Source organism: Camelus dromedarius, chromosome 3 (assembly GCF_036321535.1).
Source record: "Camelus dromedarius isolate mCamDro1 chromosome 3, mCamDro1.pat, whole genome shotgun sequence".
In the NCBI taxonomy this organism is placed as follows: Eukaryota; Metazoa; Chordata; class Mammalia; order Artiodactyla; family Camelidae; genus Camelus; species Camelus dromedarius.
The window spans coordinates 29,953,717-29,972,207 of NC_087438.1; the positions used below are offsets into that span (position 1 = coordinate 29,953,717).

Below are 18,491 nucleotides of genomic sequence, written 5' to 3' on the forward strand. Positions count from 1 at the left end.
TCTAAAAATATTCTTTATTTGAGGAGAAGAGATAAGATATTCTCAAACTTCTGTTAAGATTGTTTTCAACACTGGGATTAATTTTTAACCTCCTGAATGTTTTAGGTTGGACATTTCTATGATGGAAGTTGTTACAAGCTGAGCTCTGTTTCCCCAAAATTCATTTGTTGAAGTCTTAACCCCTAGGACCACAGAATGTGGCTGTGTTTGGAGGCGGTGCCTTTTAAGGGGTAACTAAAGTGAAATGAGGTAATGAGGGTGGGCACTAATTCAATATGACCCGTGTCCTTATCAGAAGAGGAGATTATGATACATCTGCCCACAGGGGAAAGGCTATGTGAAGACACAAGAAGAAGACTGCCATCTGTTAGCCAAAGACAATGATCCTCAGAAGAAACCAACCCTGCCAGTACCTTGATCTTGGACTTCTAGCTTCCAGAACTGTGGGAAAATAAATTTCTATTGTTTAAGCCACCCAGCTGGTGCAGTACGTTGTTATAGAGGCCCTAGCAACTAATACAGAAGCCTTTATGGTTCCACAAAAGGAATAAAGAGAATTCTTGCATAACTTTTAAATCAATCTTTCACAGTAAATATACTTATCTATAAATTGTTTGGTATTTGGTATAAATGTTTCATTTAAAAGATAACTTTCTACTAAGAAAAGATGTTCATTAGAGATAAATTAGAAAATATACATAAGTAAAATGAAGAAAATAAAAATCATTCATCCTTTATCACTAATATTATGATTTATCGCCAGTGATTTATCCTTGAAGATATACATAGCAACAGTTCAAAACAGTCTAAAAGAGCATGGACTTCTCTCACATATTATCAGCATGACTTTGGTCAAGTTTGGGCAAGGTGGAACTTCCATGAGCTTCCATTTCTCATCTGTTAAATAAGCACAGTAAGAACTGCCTTCCTGGGTTTTTGTCAATCATATGTAACAAAGTACGGTATACAAGCGCTCAACAAAGTGCCGGCACGCAGTAAGCAAACAGGAAGTGGTCTGTGTATGTGCATGCAGCCTATGTTTTACCAAAGCTGCACATGTCACCCTGCATATGCGATTTCTGCAGTCTGTTGTCCGCCCCCCCCCCCCCACCCCCGCCATGTTTGGTGTCGTTTCATTGCCAGCTGTTTAGGAAGTTCTGTTTCTCAGTATGTAAGTGCCCCGCACATAAGAATATCATTTTCTGGTCTCATGGTGTTTTCATTTGAACAGCCTTTCTTCAGGCCTCTTGGGGTAGAATTACACACTATGTTAAGACTCTTGGTCTTGTAGCAGCCTTGTATTTAGGAAAACGTCCAAAAGCACAGATGGAATTGAGAATTCATTCAAATCTGAGACGTTTGCCAAGCAGCAAAGAGAAAACAGAACTGCTCCTGCTGACTCCGCACCACAGCGGCCAAATGCCTTGGTTAACTTGCGGAAAGGGCTGCAAAAGGGAATCGTGAAATGAAGTGCTTTGGGGACCACAGAACGGTGGTGGCAGAAGGGGGGCTGCTTCTCTGGTGCTCTCAGCAGTGGTCCTGAAGGTCAGCTATGCCCTGGGCCCACGTGTCTGAGCAGAGCCAGGCCCCACAGGATGCGGTGAGCCTCGAGGAGGAGACTCCAGCCGGGGTGCCAAGGATACCAGGAAGTCACCCCCTCTGTGCCCCTGTACTACCATTACCCCCTGAAAGCAACCTCCTTCACCTGAATCTTTTCATTGAGCTTTCTTGAAAAGCAGAAACTCACAACAGTATTTAAGCCTGAAGCTCTCAGGATGAGTAAGTTTCAAGCCCTTTTCTAAAGCAGATTTTGATGGGGGAAGAGGAACAGCTTGATTGAATACAGGGCACATGTGAGGAAGAGAGCCAGCAATTCCAAAGGGGAGGCTGGAGGCTGAAGTTAAGTCCTGTTTATCCCAGGTGTCAGGGTATCTCCCGAGGACACGCAGACCAAGGCTGCTTGCATGTAGGAAAGAAGGGCTTCTATCCAAGGGGCGCTTTATGGAGTAGCCTTGGGCTCCACAGAGAACACAGGCCAGGAGGGCAGTGAGCTCCTGCTGGTCAGCAGCTGTTCTTTCTCTAGTACTTCCATCACCACCTCAAGTCAACTCAACAAGTATTTGCCAGGCGTCCACTGTGAGCAGAACATTGCATTAAGGCAGATCTACCAAATGAAGGCTGCTCCAGAGAGCTGGAGTCTGTTCATGCAGCGAACGACGGGGAGACTGGCGGAGGAACCCACCCAGCCACACCCCAAGGTCAACTGCTGTGCCCCCTGCACTGAAAGGGACGGCTCACCATGATACCACCAGACGGCCCAGGGGGATTTCCTGCCAACCAGCTTTTCTAAATACAAAGTGAGACTCTCTCCAATCAGGGTGAAAAACTGAACGTGGATCTCTGAATCACCCTGAGAAACAGATGTGACTTTATTTCATAAGGGAGAGATTTTGTGGAACAACATGTTCTGGAATGTGTGTTAACAGCACAATACTGCTGCAGCTGGCTATCTATATTTTAACGCTTTTTTTTTTCCTGCTTGTTTTCCTACTAGAGTTAGTTTGGAAGCACAGAAAGTCGTCAGCATAAATTTTACGCTATGAAGATGGCCTCAGTAGAACCCCTAAAATGACACAATTCCCAGAGTATTGCTTACAAGTACAACTAAGCAAGCTCATCCTTCTTTTTTTTTGTTTTTAAGGATGCCTGAAGACCTGGTTCTTCATTCTTTCATGTGAAAAATGTGCCCTGTACAGGCCAGATGAATCACAATGCCTCCCAAGCCTACAGTCACCTTCTGAAGGAAACTGCCACTTAGAGCCCCATGGAGGAAAATTGCTCCAGACCATTGGTCCCAACTCTCGCTGCTCTTGCTGTACATGAGAATCACTGGAGAGCTTTTTTTTTTATAACGGAAGTATAGTCAGTTACAATGTCAATTTCTGGTGTACAGCACAATGTCCCAGTCATACATACACATACATATATTCGTTTTAATATTCTTTTTCATTAAAGGTTACTACAAGATATTGAATACAGTTCCCTGTGCTATACAGAAGAAATTTGTTTTTTATCTATTTTTATACATAGTGGTTAACCTTTTAAAATATGTCACTATCCAGGCCCTATCCCCACAGATTCTAATTTCAAGGTTCCAATTTATCTTGAATGGGGTCTAATTTTTAAAGGCACCACAGAAGATTCTGTTTTGCAGCCTGTTGAGAACCACCACTTCAGACCATTCCATAAGCTGGAGAAGCCAAGCACGACTCCACCCTCCCTCCCCCATATGCAATTGATAGGACCAGAGTTGAACTCTTGGTCCTAGGACAGCCAATACCTAAGTTGGCCTGGGTCCTTTGAGGCAGTCTCTGTTGTGATCCCCCAAACAATCCCCATATTCAGAGATTTGCTACAGGGACTCATGAGACTCAACATGTAATTGGACTCATGGCTAAGATTCATTACCATGATGGAGTAAGGATACACAGTCAGGTCCTAATGGAAAAAGAATCCAGAGAAATCCACACACAGGCTTCCTATGCTCTCTCTTTCTGTGAAGGAATACACCTGGACATACTATTTTCTCAAGCAGTGAAAAATGCAGTAGCATGCATGTGATGTTTCTGTCCAGGAAAGCCTACTAGAGATGCAGCGTACTACATTTTTATTGGGGGCTGGTCACATCTGCCCTCTCTGCATAGCATGCACTAAAATTCCAGGCTCCCAGAAGGAAAACAGGTGCTCAGCATAAATATTATTATTTGCACAATCTAGGCACAGAGAACCACCCTTACCAGCTTTGAGAACGGTAGAAAGAAACATCCAAACACCAGCCAAGCGCCAATCTTGTAAGCAGGCCCTTCTAAAGATAGCCATCTCAGGCCTGCTGTGTTACCTCTCTGCTGGGCACAACCCAAAACAGAGATGAGGATTATCAGTTGGATGGATAAATTCTGTCTCAGGAATTTGACTTGGGAAATAACAGCCTCAAGTGTTTTGAGAGGAGAAGCGACCACACACAAAGAGAAACAGAGATAAGAGCATGACTGAGTCACGTGATGGTGATGCTCCTGGGAGGAAAACAAACCCCAGTGCTAAGGATTCCGCAAGGTAACTCAGCTATTAGATCTCTGTTGGCTCTTCTGCCTCCCAAATCCTGTCTCCCAAGTTCCTCTTTCCCTGAAACCTATCACACCAGCCGTTCCCAGGTTTCCATGAATTTTCTGAGTCCCTTAGAGCCACTTCATAAGTTTATACTCCCTATGTGTGGCTTATCTTTGAAATAAACCTCAATCACTCAGCCAGAGTAAGTCTTAATATCTTTTAACTAAAAGAGCTAACAAGCCCACTCATCACATGCTACTGGCCCAGGACCACTCCAGAGGTAGAGAAAGAACCACCACCAACAAACTCAAACAGGGAAAAAAGGCATGTGAGCTAGTCACCCAGAATAGGCTTCACAAGGCCACAGCTGCCATTCTGAGCAACATGCTGCCTTCCACATCAAGTGGACTTTTGGCTGAATAGGGTGATACTTTTGCAGAAATGACAGCAAAGTTTTGGTCATGGAGACCATGAAGATTTGGTCTTCATGATCCCAGAATACAAAACAACTAATTGAGAATTGCGGAAAAGTTCCCAGCTCTATGAAACTCATCTAGTTGTATTTAATATGTAGCTGGACATATCTACGGACATGAAAGTCTTAAACAGTGAAATAATCACATCACTATTAAGTTGGGATGCTGTGAAATACAAGCTTTTAGGATGAAGGATTACGTCCTCCCTCTCTCAAAAGATCACTAGTTTATTCCTCTCCATCCTATACCCCATCTTTCCAGTGCTGACACCATCTGTCACCATCACATATTCCTCCCATCATGGTGGTGGTTGATTCAAATCAATAGGAGAATCTTAGAACTGGAAAAGATATTACCAATCACCAGAAATTCAATCCTCTGATTTTAAAGATGAGAAGCTATAGCAAGACTGATAGGCTTATCCAAGGTCTCACAGCTGGCTTGAACCAGAGCAGAACGAGAACTCTAACCCCCTCACTCCCAGGCTAGTGTACTGCCACTCTGGGCTCTTTGTCATGGTCTGTTCCTGTGCAACAGAACTCAGGCTCCAGAACTGTGGATACCTTCTGACTATTTTTGTAGCTTCTATCCTTCCAAAGTTCTGTTATCAGTCCCAGAAAATATTAACATTCACTAGGCTGTGGATTTGCAATTGTGCAATAAGTAAATGATACATTGTTCTCAAATGTGCTCATCTTTGCAGACTAAGATCACATGCTTCCTAGAAAACAGGAAGCTATTCTCAAAATATGTACTTTTGAGTCTCTGAAAATAAGTCAGCACAATGTGCTTTTTGCTATAATTACACTTAAAAAATAATTTAACCTTCACTCATTTACTTTTAAGACTACGTTTTAAAAGCATGACAGGAGTCAACTGAAAAAAGGTAAATATGACCTGTATGACACCTTTACTCAAAAGTTAGGCATCAGTTATCTATCAGTAATCAATGAAGAACTCGGTTAACCATTATTAGAATCCCAACATTGTGGAAATGGACTCAAGCCTTCTGCAGCCCAGCAAAGGCTTTTAAAAATTATTCTATTTTGTGTTTCTCCTCCACTTCCTGTGATTTGGTCTCCTATCAACACTTTTGGAAAGAGTGTCTAAGAAGAGCTGTTTAAAGTTGTGAAAGCTGCCATCATTGCAACCACCTTCGTCAGACGGGGATGGAGGCAGCTCAAAGTGAAAAAGAAGCCTCGATGCCAGTCTCTCAGTTATCCTGGTCTCGGGGCTCCTAGAGCCCCAGTGAGTTACGAACTGATTCCCTGGAAGAACATCACTAGGCAAAGCTACTTTAATGTTAAACAAATAAAATTTGCATGTCAAATTCTTAAAAAAAAGAAATAAAAGAATACCAAAAACTGTTCCGGGGCTGGGTGTAAGGGAGGGAGGCAAAACAACACAAACTAAAATGCTCTCAGAGCATTTCATGTGCACAAGACAAAGTGCAGGAAGAGATTTAAAATGTGCAGAAAAATACTTACAACTAGATAAGCACCAGATCACACAGTGTATCTTACAATGTCCCCCAAGAACTCAAGGATGAGAGAGAAGAGCAGAGTGAGGACAGGTCCAGTGAATATTTTTCTGGCTGTGTGTTTATGACTGGAAGTAGTCAGAACAGCATTTTTGCCCCTGAGGTGTAGCAGAAAAGCAGGCCAACTTTCGCGTCCATCTGATTTTTCTTTCTAATTTTTTCACCCATATAATGAGTATTGATTGCGCACATTTTTATGTGCCTAACATTTTGCTGGCCGTTGCAAAGGATTCAATCATAGGCATTGTTTAAATGAGGACTGTTTAAATTCTCAAGGCCTCAGTTTCCTCATCATGGAAATACGAAAACCACCAGATAATATTAGGTCTCTTCTAGTTCTTAATATGAATCTAACATCTCCAAGATAAAGAAAGAATTCCTGCTAAGTTCCTATAATCCTATAATCTGTTTGGGGCAAGAAAATTTGTGTGCATAGAATACTTAAGTAGGAATAGGCAATACCCGACTTTCAGAGGTTCTGGACTTTTTTATCCTCTTAACATACAGGAGGGTTATAATACATTTCCTTCCGTGGCTCAGTCAGTATGGCTGGAGAGCTGGAAGCCTGTCCCGCAGAGGAGAGTGTCAGAATAGCAACGGAGGACTATGTAGGTTTGAAAAGTTCTCCCAAGTGATTCAGATATGAGCCCCTTCTCCTCAGGGTGACTCTGCCACCTCTTTGCTCAGTGAAGAATCATTGGATTAAACATTCAAATGAATGGAATAGTTGAAGGAGGTTATAATGAGCAGAAATGGTTAAAAAAAAAAAAAACTTTCTTCTTTCATTCAAGATAAATTCAAACACCTACTGTGTTCAGTGCTAGGTACCACAGATAGAAAACAAAATATACTAGAGACCCAGCCCTTAAGGGACTAAAAGCATTGTTGCCTAGATCACCCACAGGACACTACTGGCTACAAGTATCAGAAAATCTGAGGGGCTTAAACACTAAGGACCATGACTGGATATCGTCACTGGAATCCTAAAAGTAGCGCAGTCATCATAGTTGCTTAATCTAGAGACTCCAACTAGTTGGTTTCAAAGAACCTTGGATTTGAATCCCAGCTCCCTCACTTACTAGAGGTATGACTCGGACAAGTTGTTCAGTTTCCCTAAATCTCAAGTTCAACATCTGTTGAATAGGAATAGGAATAGTTTCTACCTCGTCCTGTTATTATGAGGATGAAATGGGACAATGGTAGTAAAGCACTTAGCCCAATGCCTGGCAAAAAGCAAGGGCTCAAAACAGTGACCACCATCATCATAATGAAAGTGACTGAGTGCAACAGGAAGATTTTTTTAAATGTAATATGGAATTTTACAACCCACAGCTGAGCTCGTAAAAGAAGACAGAAAGTTGGTTGAAAGTGACTTGGGAACAATAATTTGCAGAATGTAGCAGAAGCCCTTTCTGAGAAAGGAAGATAAAATAAAAGGGTGGTAGCTGGAGGGAGATCTCAGGCTACAGATAGAAACTTGTCGTTTTGGAAGAAAAAAGAACCTGGATATTTTTATAGTCTGCAAGGTCAGACTTGCAGGAGGAGATGTAGGAGATGTAGGAGAGATGAAGAAGCTGAAAATACTAGAGAAAAGGAGAATATTACAAATTGCAAAGGAGATGGACACTGAACACAAGTGTAGGAATTTTCCCTGAGCAGATGATATGATGACAATTATTTTAACTATTCCATTTTATTAAATGCTTACTATGCTGGTACTATGTATGTTATTTTATTCTTCACAACAAACTTAAGAAATGGATACTCTTTTTATCTCCACTGAGCACCTCTGTTCAAGTCTAAAACTGAGGTTTGGAAATTCTTAAGTAACATCAGATAAGAATGGAACACAAATATGAACTTGAGTCTCACACCAGAACTTGTGTCATGATACCTATGCTAACCTGAGGTGAAGAAATGAGAAAAGGCATATGTATTAAAATATCTGTAGGTTTAGGGTAGGAATCTGTGGGTGTCTGTGCTGGATAGAATCTGTATTCTCCATGAAGTATACAAAATTAACTATCGAGATAGAGGACAGCGATGTCTGAAAGTCACAAAGGAAGGAACAGAATGACTGAGGGAGAGGCAATAGTCAATGAGAATTTTCCAGAATCAATGAGAGCCTTAAATGTTCCGATTTAAGAATCACAATGAATACTGAGCTAAATAAGTAAAAATTAATCCACCCTGAGATTCATCCCAGTAAAACTGTAGAACACTGTTGATAATAAGAAAATTTTAGTCTTCAGAACAACAACAAAAAAACCCAACAGATTATGTACAAAGTAACAATTAGACTAAAGCAGACTTCTCAGCAGGAAAAAACAAAGACCACAAAACAACAGAAAGTGCTGAAGAAAAACACCAGCTAAATTTTCCTTCAAGAGGAGAGATCAAGCAAAGAAAGTCTGAGTGCCTGTGTTTTCAAATAGTCCCTGGAAGAACTACTAAAGAATGTACTTTAGAAAAAGGAAACCTAACTGAAAAGGGAAGAGTGGAGTGCAAAAGCCAGTATGAATCAAAGAATTTGGTAAGTAAACACTCATTGGCTATTTGGAAAAACAATAATAATGATGACTACTGAAAAGAGGAATTTAAATGATGTAAAACTAAAATACTAAAGAAAAAAATAGGTGGGAAAGATGATTTAAAGAATTCTACAGTCATTGTTTTGTTCAGATATAGTGTAGCCATATTAACTTTTGACTTTTTGGAGTATGTATTTTTTAATGTAAGAGTAACCATTATAGAAATAAAATTACAACGTCTAATTTCAAAGAGAGAACTTCAAAATCACGGTTTTTCTAGTGAACAGAAGAATGGGTATGACTAACTGTAGGTGGAATTAATTTCTATAGAGAAAAAGAATGATCTAAAGGAAATATTAGAAAATGTTAATATTTGTCAATTCAATAAGTATATCTATTATTTTCTGTATTTTTGAAATATTTTACAATTAACTTAAAAAAAGCTTCTGGTGCTTTTAATTGACAGGTTTTGCTTGATCACATATGCCACGACAGCTGAACTCTCGTTCAGTAAAGAAGCTGAACTAGCAAAGCTTGGATTTGTCTAGGGAGGGCCTTGTCTCCTGCAGAAGCAGAAGCAGAAGCAGATGACACGCTCCTTTCTGTTTCTGTAAGCGAAGGGCCCCTGTAAGGCAGCTGAACTTTGAGCACAAGGGTCAGGCTCATAGCTACAGTCATAGCTACCTCCCCAGGTCGCAGAGACCTCCGTGTTCCACTCTGTGATTATCACTTAGATTCTCCTGGGAGAGTAATCTTGGTCTGGAAAGGACTTTCCAAGACTCTGTCAGTCTATGTTTATCATTTTCATAGTCTAATTGGGCAGTTTTCATAAACTGATACAAAGTCTGTCTACATGATTACAGTCACGCTTTATAGCCGTTGTAAAGAGATTATCGCTCTGCCTGGCCACAGGTGTGTCTGTTCTGATGGGCTATCAGAGCCCTTTAATGGCCGCCTAATCCCTTCAATCTATAAAAAAGTGAGGGCCATAGAAATCAGTTTCCTTGCCCAGCATCTTACAACTAATAAATGACGAAGCTGAAAATCAAATTTTGGAGCCATCACTATCATTCTAGAAGATGACGTCTACATTCCTAAGCTATTACAGCGTGAAATACATTATCTGTGAAGATCCTGAAAGTATTGATCACTAAGAGACCATGATCCACGGCCACCTGATTTAACTCCAGTGGAAGAGCATGAGTGTAAGGCCTCTGGCATTAAAGGCCACACCCCTAGCTGGGATCCAGGTCTGACCTGTGCGTGTCCTATGCAGCCAGGCTCTTGGGATCTTCAGAGATAAATACTCCTGCAAGACTCCAAGCTGTGAAGAGTTTGAGGCAGACATGCTTGTGGACATCAAACCTTAACAACAGCCATAACATTGCTAATGTGGTTAGACACACCTCAGTGGAATGGGCAAAACTGCCCAGATCATCTGCTGTTGGGTTAAAGAACCACTACACTGGAGAGGACTTTGAGAAGTCACAAAGGACACCTAGACCTAAGAATAGCACTTCTCAAACTTTACAGTGCACGTGAATCATGTGGGGATCTTGTGAAAATGCAGATTCTGATTAAGTGGGTTGGGGTGGAGCCTGAAATTCTGCATTTCTAACAAACTTGCAGGTGGTACCTACACTGTTGGTCCCATGTAGCAAGGTTTTTCCCCATCGATAAAACTCTCCTGGGGCCTGTGGTGAGAAGACTGTGCTTCTCTAAGGCAGGACTTTGGTGACTAGGGAGGGTTGAAGGCAGGTGGACTGTGTGAGCAGTACGCACAGAGCTAGTCAGGTGCTGTCTAATTGCTAGTCTGTGCCTGTCAGAAACAATGACTCTTCGGCAATGCCAAAGTGCTTGGCCTGAAGTTTGCATTGGAGCTTCCAGAGATTCAGGGTACTTCTAGCGAACAGCGAATTCCCCCACTCTTTCATTTAGGGAGAGTGTTTCATGGGCTATGACCCTAAAGAAGATTTACAGAAAAAAAATGTAACTCGGAATGAGAAGGTTCAGATCTGGAATCAAACTACAGCTCTTCCATTCACCTCCTGTGTGACTTTGGGTGATTTGGTTAAGGGATTTGAGAGTTTCCACTTGTTTAAAGTAGGAATGATATTAATAATAACTGAGTTACATTAAACAAGGCAATGATTTGAAAAGTGCTTTTGTATAGGATCTTGAAGAGATACCTGCACTCCCATGTTCATTGCAGTATTATTCATGACAGCCAAGATATGGAGACAACCTAAGTGTCTGTCTACAGATGAATGGATAGAGATGTTTCATATATGCATATATTAAGTGGAATACTATTTAGTCATGAGAAAGGAAATCCTGTCATTTTTGACGACATGAATAGATGATGGCATTGTACAGCCGTCCTTCAGTATCCATGGAGGATTGGATCCAGGACTCCCCTCGGACACCAAAATCCAGAGACACTCAAGTCTCTCATATAAAATGGTGTAGTATTTGCATATAACCTAGGCACACCCTCCCATATACTTTATTTTTTTATTGAAGTACAGTTGATTTACAATGTGTTGATTTCCTTATTATTTTATATATAGTAGTTAATATCTACGAATCCCAAACTCTGAATTTATCCCTCCCCACCCCATTTCCCCACCCTCCACAACCATAAGTTTGTTTTCTGTGTCTGCGTTTTGCAAATAAGTTCATGTCCTTTTATTTTCTTTTTTTAGAGTCCACATGTAAGTGATAGCATATAGTATTTTTCTTTCTCTTTCTGGCTTATTTCACTTATTACATCGATCTCCCATATACTTTAGATCATCTCTAAATTACTTATAATTTACAATGCAATGTAAATACTATGTAAATGTGGTGAAGATAATGTAAATGATATGTAAGTAATTGCCTATGCATGGCAAATTCAAGTTTTGCTTTTTGGAAATTTGGGGGGAATATTTTGGATCTACAGTTGGTTGAATCCATGGATGCAGAACCTGCAGAAATGGAGGGTCGACTGTACTGAGGTAAGTCAGACAGAGAAGGACAAATACTGTACAATATCACTTATATGTAGAATCCAAAAAAGCTGGACTCATGAAAAGAGAGAGCAGAATGGTGGCTACCAGGGCTTGTGGGGTGGGGGAGCTGGGGTCGTATTGTTTAAGGGCACAAACTTGCAAACAGTAGATAAATAAGTCCAGAAGATGTAATGCACAGTACAGCAATTGTAGACAACAAAACTATTATAAACTTCATAGTTGCTAGGAAGTTGTTCCCACTATAATAAAGAAATTATGTGACCGTGATAGAGGTGTTAGCTAACACTATAGTGGTAATCATATATAACACCATGGTAATACAGAAATGTACCAAAACTTTTGTACACCTTAAACTTACACAGTATGTCAACTATATCTCAATAGAAATAAGCTTTTTGCACAAGTGCTTTTGTAAACTAAGTGCTCTGCAAATAATTTTATTAAAGAGCAAAAGTTTAAAGGGAAAGAACAGATAGTTCTTTAAAAGCCTCAGCAACTGTGCTTTAGAAGATAACCAGCACTTCATTCTCTACCCATCCCAGGGAGTGTGGTATTAGAGAGGGCAAGTGAGCAAGGCCTCCCTGGCCTCAGCCACAATGCACCACACTTCATTTTCTCAGTGTCTCTGCCATGTACCTGTCTTTTTACCTCGGAGGACACCCCTATGCTGTGTAAGCACAATGTGACATGTTATAAAATAATGAAATTCCCCAAAATGGTCTCTCAGTGCCCCTAAACTTATTGGACACCCTGTTCACCACCATCTACCTAATCTACACAGGAAACAGAGTCCAGGTGTTGGCATGATACAGTAGTGAACTTCAAAATCTTATAAGATAAAAAAAAAAAAGTACAGATTTGATCTAATGGTGTACAAATAATAGTACATGCACACCATGTGCTACAGGGTTTTATACTTCACATTGTGCCTTTGTGTATGTACCTAATTTGATTCTCTAACTTATCTGTAACTTGCTTATTATTAGTGTCTAAGAATTACACATTAGCCCTTGTATGTATCCAAATAATCTGTAAATCTATTTTGTTACAAAAAATGATGCTTGTCAGATTCAGATATAGAGAACAAACTAGTGGTTACCAGCAGGGGTGGGTAGGGGCAATAAGGGGTAGGAGACAGAGGTACAAACTACTGGGTGTAGGACAGGCTACAAGATGTGCTGTATAACAAGGGGAATATAGCCAATGTTTTGTAATAACTGTAAATGGGCTATAACTTCTAAAAGTTACCTAAAAAATTTTAATGGTGCTTATATACTATATGATGGACCCTGTGGCTGCCTCCCCTTCTGTTGGTAACTTCCCCATACTTCATCTGGATCCACAGCACCTCATGGAGTCTCTATACTTAGAGCAGGAGGCCCCTCCCCCACCCTCGGGACCTTTGGTAACATCTGGTGATATTTTCAGTTTTCTCAGTTGGGATAGAGGTGCTTCTGCCCTCTCATGAGTAGAGGCCAGGAATGCTGCTAAACATTCTACAGTGCACAGGACAACCCCTCACATCAAAGAATTACCTGACACAAAATGTCACGATCACTGAGGGTGAGAAACTCTGACAGAGAGAGGTTAATTCCACTGCTGGTTCTAACAATGGAGCACGTGGCTCAAGTCCAGCTTAAAAATTGCAATGCTATCTCCTTTCAAGAGTTATGGCTTCAGGGTGAAAAAACATGACTGCTAGTGATTAATGTACCTGAGGAGGACATTTTCTGAAGCTTTCTGGGAAAGAGAAGTTCCCTTACTCTTTTGAGAGAGGTTTTGAAGACAACCCTGATAGGTTACCTTTCAGCCAAGATGGAGTAGCCGAGACCGGTGTTACCTTCCTGCTGGAAAGTGCTAGAAAACAGTGAAAAAATATATAAAACAATGGTTTCAAGACATTGTACCTTAGGTTGTACAGAACAGTAATCCCTGAGAAAGGGGGAAAACTGAAAAAATAAATAAACAGGATCAGTGAGCTGTGGAACACCTTCAAGCAACCTAATAATGTATGTTGCTGGATTAACTGGGGTGAGGGTGGGGATAGAAAAAATATTTGAAGAGATAATGGTTGAAATGTTTCCAAATTTGATTTAAAAAAAAACAAACAGAAACTTAAGATTTAAGAATCTCAATAAGCCCCAAGAACAAGAGAAAAAGAAGAAAAGAAAGGAAAGAGGGAGAGAGAAAAAGACCATATCCTTACAGTAAAAATAATTTAAGTCAGTGATGGAAATCTGAAAGTATTTTCCCTTAAAAGAAGTCTGTATGTCAACCTGTTTTGAAAAACCTGTTTTAAATGAATTGCTGTTGTCCTCTAAGTCAGCACTGCCACGAGAATAGTTTGCTTTCTGTTTTAGCAGAACTCCAGACTAGCTCGGAGGTGTGAACAGAAGTCGCTGTTCTGCTAATGTCACCTTGGTCACATGTGCACACCAGACCAAGCTCAAAAGGTAGCCAAAAATGCTGCGCCCGTGAAATTATGTTTCACCACAGCTACAAATCCTATACTCCTTTCACGTCTGTATTTAGGGGCCTGATTCTTACCCCATTCTTCATTTAGATATATTGAAGGCTAGTATCATCTATTCTGAGTAAAAATACAGTGACAACTTTTTTTAACCCAATTGTTTCAAGTTTCACATACTCTTTTAATATCCAGAATGCCCTCTCAATCACTGCTTCCTCCCCATTCATAATTTCACAATCCACATCCCTTACTGTCCAAGCAAACAGGGAGCCTCCAAGAATCAGATGATGAAAGAGGGAGAGGGAACTGGACACTGTCATCAGCCGACTAGCACCACTGCCACTCTAGGCCCTGCTCCGTCTATTGATTTCTTGCCCCTGATCTGGGTTCCAGCTCCAAGGTTTCAGCTCTTCCGTTTCACCAGGCACCAGTCCACCCTCTGATGCCCAGACATTTTTTCTGCAAAATCTTGAAATCATGCCAGGGTGAATGTGTCATCTAGGAGGGGTTCCTGCCTTCAACACACTCCTCCCTGACACCAGCCTTTACCCAAAATCCTTAGGCCCCTGCATTGAGTCTTCAATCCCCTGTCCTCCTGGCGAGGCCCACTCTAGGGTCCTCACTGTCCTTTCTTGTCAGCAGACTCCAGCTCAACCTAACAAGTTTCTCTAATCTGCCTTCCAGGGAGCAGTTAGGGAAACTCCCATTTCTTCCCCGTAGGAAGGCCTGACCTCTTTAGGCAGTTGGTCTCCCTTTCTCCAGAACTCTGGATCCGAAGCAAAGGGCTTTCTTCATCACATGCAAATGTTCTTTCCCCTTTCCCAGGATATCGGTTCACTATAGTCTCATCTTTGATAGTTAAGAGGAGGCCACTCAGCCCCCTCTTAAGGAGGGCTTCATGCATAAAAGTGAAACAAATGCCTAAACAAAGTGGTTCTGTATCTCTTTCTATAAATGCAGAATGTGCTCACATGATGTGAGATTAAAATTCTACTTCAGTCCCTCACTCCGTTATTCAGAATCTCCCTCATACTAAGAAAACGGAAAGATTTCCAAAGATCATATATCTATAGGTGAGAAAAATCACATTGCTTTTGTGTGCTTATTTTAATACCAATGATCATTATTAGACATCAGGACCTTCTAACAGATTCCAATTCCAAGGAACCCCAAGCTCCCCATAAATAAGTCCTCCTGGATCCTATCTTGCGTGCCTTGACATGAATGAGTAAGCAGTCCTCTCCCGCCCACCTGACTTTGGTGCACAGGGATTTCCTTTTCGCCCCACTCCCAGCCCAGGGCCTCCCCTCTCAGCCAGGGAGTTGCCTGCACTTGTGCCACAAAGGGTGAGCCCAGATGCTCACAGTTGGGACCTCTTTCCTTGCCCTTCCTGGGTGTGACTGAGGAACAAGAACGAGGGAGGAGACACCCTAGAAAGTGGATGTTTCTCATTTAGATCTAAAAAATCTCCATCCCAATAAACAAGCCCTTCACCAACGACCAATCAGAAAAACCATCAGTCTCACCTCTAGCCCATTGCCTAGCACATAGTAGGCACTTGTTCAGTACTGAATGAATGAATGAATGATTCTATGCATTTCCACATGCAGTATATATCATGAATTTCAATTGCTTAATATATTATATTTCTATATTCACACTTTAACAAGAAACTCCCAAAATCTTAAGGTAAAAGAAATCATTATTGTTCTGAAACACCACGGTCACTCCAATAATAGGATTTCAACATTGGTCATTTTTGCTGTCTGAGGCTGCACCAGCCAGGGCGGCTAATGCTAGCGTCTACAACAAACCTGAAACTTCCTTCAGCCACAGCTGTTTTATTTCTGGTCCACTCACATTCTGATGTTGACTGGGCAGCTCTCCCAGGTGGAGATCTTCTAAGCCTCGACTCAGGGATCCCCACTCCTTCCCTCTGTGGCTCTGTCTCCTGGAAAGGAAAAAGAGGAGTAGAAAACCTAGGAAATGTTAGTGGCTGCGTCACTTCCACTAGCATTCTAGTGGCCAGAACTGGTCCCTGGTCACGGTCCCACCTAGCTGCAAGAGCCCTGGGAAGGGTGATGTATACAGTTTGGTGAAGGCACTGCACTGTCTCTGCCACAGGGGCTGAAGAAGATTTTCACATTGGGGGGCCAAGACCTTCACGTGCAACCTTTACCGGATTCCTCCTACGCATTTCTCCTCAGTGAAGATTCATCAGGCATATTCACTCAGTCACTTAGAATATAAAAGCTTTCACTATGGTCTGGAAAACTGTGGTCAACACACTATACAGGTAGGGTTATTCCACGTAAACAGTCAGGTTTCAAAGTCCACGGGTGTGTTGCCTATGAGGCAAAAACTGTCTGGAGACTCAGCAAACATTTGCTATTGATGGTGAAAGTGACAACCTGACTCCTCTGCCCGATCTCTGGCCTTAACCCTTCCCACCTCAAAACTCTCCCTACAAAGTCCTGCTACTCTTCCCAGTTTCATTCTGCTCAGGTTCTACGGGGGGAGGTCAAGCCAAAACGAATTTCCTCAAGTCACGATTTATGGTGCTAACCTTCTATAGGTATTCCCTCACCTTCTACTCCTAGTCAATGTATGTACTTCTCTGCATCTAGAGAATTTCTTTCTTACCCATCACCCACCACAGATCTGCGCGCTTGAAGACCACCTCCATGTGGTACAATCAACAGCAGACACTGAAGCGAGCAAGGGTCCTTTATCACTAATCTCCTAACCAGCTGTTGTCATCAGCCTTCTTGCCAGCCCCAGGAATTTCCAGAAAGAAGAGGATTCTGTTGACAAATTCTCCTTCCCCACTTCCTAGTTAGCTACCCGTACCCAGGGCCTCCTTCACCCCCAAATCAGTGATCCAAGGGCGTCAGGGGAAATCACAAGGGTTATCAGCAGAAAGAGTGCTGATTTTATCAGCATTTGCTGAGAATCTGCTCTTTCCCACTCAGTTCTAAGAGCTTTAAAAGGATGGCCTCAAAGAATCCTCACAATAACTAAAGACTATTATGATTTCTGTTTTACAGATAAGGAAGCAGAAAGCTAAGTAACTTGCCCCAAGCACACACTAATAGTTGATGGAGGTGGAGCGGGCATCCAGGCCCAACACCCTTCACGGTGTGTGTGGAGAGAAACAGGAAAAGAAGAGGCTACTGCCTCCTCTGTGCTACGGCCAGGCTGCTGTGGGAAGAAACCTGCAGGGGACGTGCCCCGCCTCCCAGCTCCTGGCGGGCCCTCCCTTCCTCCTCCCGCCCCTCCCTGCAGACCCAGGAGCTCCGGACCGGCCCCCCCACCCCCCGCCCCCAGCCCTGTAGGGCAGGCCCAGCTGCGCTTCCACTGCCTCTTTTTTTCAACTCAGGAGCTAAATGGGTTAAGTCAGTACAAAGCGGGAAGGAGTAGGAAGCTGTGTTTTGGCATTTGGTCCAAAAAGCATTCTTCCAACCAGTTTTTCCATGAATAAAACTGGCCCTTTAAAACCTCCAATTTTTTAAAAGCATGTACCGTGTGCCCAGTCACGGAAAAGGCAATCAGCCAGCCTTATGCTGTCACGTGCTGACCGTGATGACCCCTCGGAAGACAGGCTAGAGACGGGTCGGTGAACTGTCCTCGGGAACATGGAGTCCCTCATCCTGTCACACCCCTGGTGACAGGAGGAAGCTACAGCTCTCCACACACAGAGCGGCCGGAACTGGGGGTGAGCAGAGCCCCACCTCTGCCCTCGTATTCCTGCCTGTCTGCTGAACAGCGTGCAGCCTGTTTGCCAGTTCCTGGGGCTTCTGTCCCCTCCCTCCCAGCTGGATCACTCTTCTCTTGTGCACATTTACAAAGCACAGTCAAGCGAACGGAAACACAGCAGCTTCCGAAAACAGTCAGACTAGATCAGTCTGTGTCCAAACAGGCCTTTCTGATCTGTGTGTCTTACTTGCTGTTCAGGAAGGAACTCGCCGGCTCTCTGTCAGGTCATGCTTTGCAGAGGGAGCCAACAAAGCTCCTTAAACCACCACCCACACCCGCCCAGGGCCTCAGCAGCAGGAGGGACGTTGCCAAAATTGGTGTCAGCTCCCCCTTTTCCTTTTCCAAGTACTGACATTCAGAAGGGGTCAGTTCTCCACCTTTCTATCACAAGGAAATGATCTAGATTCAGGTTCTTCGAAAAATCTGGTCAGGATCATAGACTCTCAGACTTTTTTGGATGTTTTATCCCTATGTTTGCTGGCTTTTAAAAGAAATCAACACACCTTTTCTGACCAGAAACAATTCTTTTCAGATGTCTATTTGACTGAGAATGTATTTCAATTCTTCCTAATGATCACAGTGGAGTTTCAACTTGAG

At 42.3% G+C, this 18,491-nt stretch overlaps 1 protein-coding gene across 1 annotated transcript in view; it reads right to left on the reverse strand.

Annotated features, from left to right (window-relative positions):
* Nucleotides 1-18,491, reverse strand: part of SELENOP (selenoprotein P) — a 60,419-nt gene that overhangs the window by 22,616 nt on the left and 19,312 nt on the right. Inside the window, exon 4 of the mRNA XM_064480366.1 lies at nucleotides 15,999-16,089. Coding sequence (XP_064336436.1) covers nucleotides 15,999-16,000 — 2 coding nt within the window. The 5' untranslated portion in view covers nucleotides 16,001-16,089. The remainder of the gene's footprint in view (nucleotides 1-15,998; nucleotides 16,090-18,491) is intronic.